The sequence below is a fragment of the Silene latifolia genome, chromosome 11, assembly GCF_048544455.1.
Source record: "Silene latifolia isolate original U9 population chromosome 11, ASM4854445v1, whole genome shotgun sequence".
In the NCBI taxonomy this organism is placed as follows: Eukaryota; Viridiplantae; Streptophyta; class Magnoliopsida; order Caryophyllales; family Caryophyllaceae; genus Silene; species Silene latifolia.
This window is the reverse complement of record NC_133536.1, coordinates 46,908,245-46,915,090: the sequence shown is the minus strand read 5'-3', so window position 1 is coordinate 46,915,090 and position 6,846 is coordinate 46,908,245. Positions and strand designations below refer to the sequence as shown.

General features: G+C 39.5%; 1 protein-coding gene and 1 non-coding gene across 2 annotated transcripts; both read right to left on the bottom strand.

Annotated features, from left to right (window-relative positions):
* Window positions 1-1,219: 1,219 nt before the first annotated feature.
* On the bottom strand, window positions 1,220-2,791 carry LOC141613345 (uncharacterized). The gene is made up of 3 exons (XM_074432078.1): window positions 1,986-2,791; window positions 1,797-1,929; window positions 1,220-1,531 (listed from the first exon to the last, which is right to left on the bottom strand). Exons 1-3 carry the CDS (start codon window positions 2,789-2,791, stop codon window positions 1,220-1,222), a joined length of 1,251 nt encoding a protein of 416 aa, XP_074288179.1.
* A 2,477-nt stretch (window positions 2,792-5,268) lies between these two features.
* LOC141616503 (small nucleolar RNA R71) lies at window positions 5,269-5,375 on the bottom strand. The gene has a single exon (XR_012530849.1). It is a non-coding gene; the product is annotated as a small nucleolar RNA R71 (small nucleolar RNA).
* Between the last annotated feature and the right edge of the window lie 1,471 nt (window positions 5,376-6,846).

Here is a 6,846-nt window from a genome sequence, read left to right as displayed (position 1 = left end):
TTCTCATTCCCTACGTTGACCATCTTATCACAATTTACTTAGATTCTGTTTGTAGAATTTTTTTTTTTTTTTTGGGAAAATGTAAGCTTTCATTAATGATCATAAACCACCCATACAATTTTAGCACTTACAAGCTTGCCTTAAATAAACATGCATAGCCTAAAGTACTCACCATCAAGTACTACAGATTCTGTGAAACCATTCATTTGTTTTTGAGAATTTAGTCGAATGTCTACAACTACTTAGTCTCATCTGAATTTCCTTCTTGTATCCCTTCATCACCACCGTTGGCATAAGGAACAAATTCTTCAATCCGACATTTGTTCCTGCACCACCAAATGAAGTAAACTGCTGCAGCCAGTACAGCAGCAAGAGCGTGTTTCTGCTGTAAAGATCTGCACCTCTGCTGCACCCACCATGACAGTATGTCCTTATCAGGAAGCTGCACTTGAAGCCAGTCTGACAGCAAAGCCAGACATCTTCTACTGAATGAGGATTAAAAGAACAGATGCTCCAAACTTTCTTCATCATCACCACAAAGATAGCAACAGTTCAGATGTGTAATCCCCATTCTAACTAATCTATCTTGTGTTAATAGCCTTTTATGAGCCATTAGCCAGATAATGAATCCATGCTTAGGTACAATCAATCTGTTAGAGATCCAAGCATGCCAAGAAACATCCATCCCCTCATCAACTAGCCAACTGTATCCTAGTTTAATTGTATAATCAGTCAGAGTATCATTGAACATATTGTGTTTAATCAGGTCTTTAACCCAGCAAATCTTTCTCCATGCCCAACTAACTCCACTACCAGGTGTATAATCCTCCCAGTCTCTATATTTCATATAGACAGCATGAATCCAACGGACCCATAGATGATCAGTTTTTTTGGCAATCCACCAAACATACTTGGCTACTGCAGCAATATTCCACCAGTACAGATTTTTCAAACCTAGCCCTCCCTTCTTTTTTGGCTTGCAAATTTGTTCCCAAGCAACCAGTGCTGGACTCTCCTTCATTTCAGTGCCATGTCATAGGAACTGCCTGCATAAGTATTCAATCTTAGCAAGAATAGTTTTAGGTAGAATGAAAATTTGAGCCCAATAGTTGTGGAGTGTACGTAGAACAGCCTTAATCATCACCACTCTACCAGCATATGATAGCTTTCTTGCCCCCAAACTTCGTATTCTGGTAGTAACTTTATCAATGAGGCATTGTCAATCATTGACACCTAGTCTTTTAGGAGAAATATTCACTCCCAAATATTTGAAAGGGATTTTACCACTATACATGCCAGATATCCTAACCATCATTGACATGGTATGTTTATCAACCCCATTGCAATATATTTCAGATTTTCCTTGATTCATCAGCAAGCCAGAGGCTAAAGAAAACGTTTTAAAAGCCCTCAGCATCAGTATTACAGAAGGAACATCACCTCTGCAGAACATCACTAAGTCATCTGCAAAACAGAGATGACTTAGCTGCACTCTTTTACAAAGGGGGTGGTATCTGAAATCAGTCCTCTTCTGGACCCACAGTAAAATCCTTAAGATAGTCCAAGCATATAGTGAAGAGAAGGGGGGGAAGAGGATCCCCTTGTCTAAGTCCTCGTTTCCCATGAAAATACCCAAAAACATTCCCATTTAAAGTCATAAAATAGGTGGGAGTACTCACACATTGCATAATGAGCTCCAGCCAGTGACTAGGGAAGTTGAGAGCACTCAACATTTGTCTAAGGAAATCCCATTCAACAGAGTCATATGCCTTTTATAGATAAATCTTCATCATTACCCTTGGTGAACATGCTTTCCTTCTATACAATCTTATTAAATCCTGACAAATAAGCACATTTCCCACAATGTCCCTACCCTTTATAAAGGCACTTTGAGATGGGCTAATTATATCTTGCAGAATAGTACTCAATCTGTTACAAATAACTTTTATAACACATTTATAAGTAGTGTTTCAACAAGTAATTGCCGAAATTGAGTAACATGCTCAGGAACATCCACCTTAGGTATCAAAGTGAAGACAGTTGCATTACAAGCTTTAAGAAGTTTCCCAGTGCTACAAACATTCTTTACAGCAGCAATAACATCCTTACAAATGATGGACCAGGCATCTTTGAAAAACTGACTACTATAACCATCTGGTCCAGGAGCTTTGTTACCAGGAATGGAGAATAAAGTAGTCTTAATTTCATCTTCATTGACTGGAGCTTGTAAGATGTCTTGATGCTCACTAGTTAGGCAAGCCCCTTGTCTGACAACATCCATATTTACAGGTACTACAGGTTTAGAAGTGCCTAAAAGAGTGACATAATACTCTTCAAAAGCACCCTGAATCTCAGTCTGGTGGGTACACAACACTCCATGCATATTCTTAATCAGGTAAACTCTATTCTTCATTCTTCTATGCTTAATACTAGCATGAAAGAATGCAGAGTTAGAGTCACCCTCATCCATCCATTTTTCTTTTGATTTTTGCTGAAGGTATTGGGCACAAGTAGACTTTAGCAACCTAAGTTCCTGAGCACACGCATTTTCAGCAGTACAAAGTTCCTGATTCAGAGGATCAAGTCTAAGTTGATTCTGGAACCCCTCAAGAGCAACTTCAGTCACATGAGTGATATTCTCAATGTCACTAAAATTATGCCTATCCAGCTGCTTTAGACAATATTTCAAGGATTTTAGTTTCTGAGTGACCTGAAACATAGGGTTACCCTTAACAGGTTTCTTCCAATGAGTCTCAACCACCCTATGAAAATCATCCACCAGAGACCACATATTTGATGTGACCATAATTGGCGCATATTTAGCCCCCGAATTAGCCTTGTTCCCATGCTTTTTAGTGCTTATTTGGGTCATTTCTTATCTTTAGTTCTTTGTTTTGCATATTCTTTGAGATTTTGATCCCTTGGTAGGAAAGGAGTAAGAATCTTGCATTTTCATGGCAAAACGAGACTAAATTGATCGAATTCAATGACCAAGCATCAAGGAGAGACAAGATTAGAAGGCCTTTGTACATATCATAGTAGAAGAGCAATGTTGAGAAAGGATCCTTGAGTCCCCAAGGAAATCCCCAAGGAATTTATGAAGAAAAGGGAAGAAGAAAAGAAGATTTGTTCTTTGATCGACAATCCGAGCGGATTGTCACCAATCCGTCCGTCCGCAAAGAAGACAATCCGAGCGGCTTTGCCACAATCCGCTCGGATTCCACCTCCACAATCCGCCCGGATTCCCCTGAATCCGCTCGGATTCCAAAGCCAGAATCCGCCCGTCCCGACCCTATTCCGCCCGGATTCTAGCACAGCACGGATTGTCTTCTCCAAGCTACGAAGAAAGAAGCCCTTCTCTCAGAAAATACCGGCTCCTCCTTGCTCAACTTAAAAAGTGTAATTACTAGTTTAGCCCTTAGTTAACCCTAATGCATCCTCCCTAATTTCCACTATAAATACCCCATTAGTCTAATTAGAGGAGCATGTTCTTCTTATCAATAATTAGTGTAGTTAATATCAATCAAATCTCTCTTTAATATTGGAATCAAGTATTAATCATGTTTTAATCCAAGTTTTAGTTCTTTAATCTCTCTTTTGTTCATCCTTTATTTTGGGTAATTGAAGATTATTTGGGTTATTGTTGGGAGATTGACAACCTCTCAATCAAGCATTCAAGTACTTCTTTTATCTTTGCTTTATTATTGGAATCATTAGTAGGTATAATCTCTTAATCCCTTTTTAATTATTGTTAATTACTTTCATTTATTCATCATGTTTCATATTGTTGGTATGATTGACAACCTTGCTAGCATGATCAACATGATAATGAGTGAGTAGTCTCTTAGCTAGGGTTAATGGGTGATTAGGGGAAACAAACATGGGGAATGATTCATGCTTAAATTAATATGCTTTCATGTTTTATTTGCTTGCTTGTTTTGATCTCAACTCATGCACATGCTATATTTGATGAAATGCTAAGCCTATGAATCCTTGCATTTACTATCATCTCCTATCTTTTCAATGAGACTTGTAAGATATAACCCAACTCGAGTCTCATTAGACCATGCATGTTGTTGAGTAGGGAAGATTAAGTCGACTTGTAGGTGTTGTACAATCTAATCGATTCGGCTCCGGGACCCAAACTTTCCTAGGATTGTAAGATATAACCCAACTCAATCCATCACAACAATAATTGCTTGCTTATAATTTGAGAACATGTTTGTATGATCATATCCCATGATTCCTCTATGATCCCATGACACCCTAGTGCCTCTAATCAATTGTTTACACCCCTTTAATTCATCTTGCTTGTTTATTTTCATTTGCTATTTTAGTTTAGTAACCTTCTACATCAACCCAATTTGTGACACCCCCTTAGACACCACTAGTTGCAATAGAAATCTCATTTCAACTCCCGTTCCTTGGGATCCGACCTTTACTTGCCTCTTTACTAATTGTAGAGTTGTTTGTGAAGCTATAAATTGTGTTTTGATTCGACCGTGACCAACGACCACATCTTAATTTGTGAACACTTAGCGGGACTTAGCGCATCAAAAAATGGCGCCGTTGCCGGGGACGGTGTTTGTTTGATTTAGATTTATCTTTATTGTTATTAGTTGTGTCTTTCTTCGCCTTGAGGAAGTAAAACTCCTCAAGGTTTGTTCTAATTGTTTTCGAGTTGTTTGATATTTTGCATGTCTATAAAGTTACAAGGTGATTTGTTACCTTTTGACCGTGAAATCGAAAGAACCTTGACGAACAATAGGAGAGTTGTTAGGAGGAATTTAAGAGGTATTAGTGAAGTTGTTCAACCCACTAGTGAGTTTGTCAATCCTTTCGCAATAGAAGGAGAAGAGAACCCATTACACAATACCCCACAAAATCCACCTACAATGCCAAAATTCTCGTCACACTCCGTACCCACCGAGGAGAATCTACCAAATGGTACTCCTACTCCGCAACATCTAACCGGAAATTTTATTGCCAAGTCCGCCTTCATCCAATTAGTTGAGAGGAGCCAATTCGGGGGGATGTCTAGTGAGGACCCTCATTCTCATATGGAAACCTTTTGCGACTATTGTGATGCTATCTCTCAAACGGGCGTGACTCAAGACCAAATTAGATGGGTCCTATTTCCTTTTTCCTTAATCGGCACCGCGAAGCAATGGTTGAAGGGCCTTGATAAGGCCACCCTTGGAATAGATTCTTCGAAGAAGTTGGCTCTAGCTTTCTACAAAAAAATTCTACCCACCGGAAAAGACTAACATGCTAAGAGCTCAAATTACGGGTTTTAAGCAAAGGGATGAAGAGTCTTTGTATGAAGCTTGGGAGCGGTTCAAGGGAATTTGTCGCTCATGTCCTCACCATGGACTTAGCGAATGGTTTTTGGTGCAACAATTTTGGAATGGTTTATATGAAGATTCTAGGAACATTCTCAATATGGGATCAAATGGAATGTTCACCGAAGTTGATGACAATCAAACATGGAACAAGATTGAGGAAATGGCGGTCCATAACTCACAATATAGTAGACCTCGCAAGGCTACTAGAGGAGGAAAGCATGAAGTGGACTCCGTTACTCAATTGGGTGCTCAACTTAGTGCTCACATTGACACAATCAACTTGAAGTTTGAACAAGCTATGGCTAGACTTGAGGAAAACTCAAAATCATCGAAGCATCATGTTAATGCCATGACGGCATCCTCATCAATCCCAAGTGGGATATGTGAGAATTGTGGAACTTTGGGACATGACCAAGGTGAATGTAGGGGAACAAATGAACAAGTGAATGCTTTCCAAGCATACAAGAGTGGTACCCCTTATTCCAACTTTTACAATGAAAACACCAAATTCCATCCAAATCTCTCATACAAAAGCCAAAATGTTCAAAACCCTCAAACAACATACACTCCACCACCCATGAGAAACCAAAATCAAAGACCCTTTTACAATCAAAACCAAGGTTACCAAAATCCATACAATCACCAAAATGACCAAGGTTTTGATGTCCAAAAAGCGGTCCTCCAAATGCAAAAGAATCAACAAGAATTTTTCACTCAAATGCAAAAAGATAGCCAAGCAAAGGAAACCACCATCAACAACATTCTAGCTCACACCAAGATGTTAGAAACACAATTGACTCAACTAGCATCTTCAAGCTCACAAAGACAAAAGGGGCAATTACCACCTCAAAGTAATCCCTCTAGACATGAAACGGTTAGTGCCATTCATTTGAGAAGTGGTACAAGGTATGAAGCACCGAAGAAGCAAGTTGAGGATGAAGTTGTGGAAGCTAGTGAAAAGGAAGAAATTGTGCAAAACTCCAAAGATGGAGAATCATCAAAAGAAGAAAGTTCAAAGAAAAATGAAGACAAGGCCAAGGAGAAGGAGCCCATTGTGATTAGACTTCCTTTTCCAAGTCGTCAAGCCAAGCCCAAATTTGATGATCAACTTGGAAAGTTCATGGAAATTGTGAAGAATTTAGAAGTCTCAATTCCTTTCACGGAATTAATCAATCACGTGCCGGCCTATGCGAAATACATGAAAGATATCCTCACAAAGAAGAAGTCGATCCGGAAGCTTGAGACTATCGCCTTCACTAAGGTGAGTAGTGCAATACTTCAAGGGAGTTCACCTCCAAAGTTAAAGGATCCGGGAAGCTTCTCAATACCGTGTACCATTGGCGACACAACGATCAACAAAGCCTTATGTGATCTAGGGGCTAGTGTGAGTGTCATGCCGTACTCGGTAAGTAAAAGGTTGGGGATGGGAGAGCTTAAATGCACCAATATTACACTCCAAATGGCCGATAGATCGACGAAGACACCGTTAGGGATATGGGAA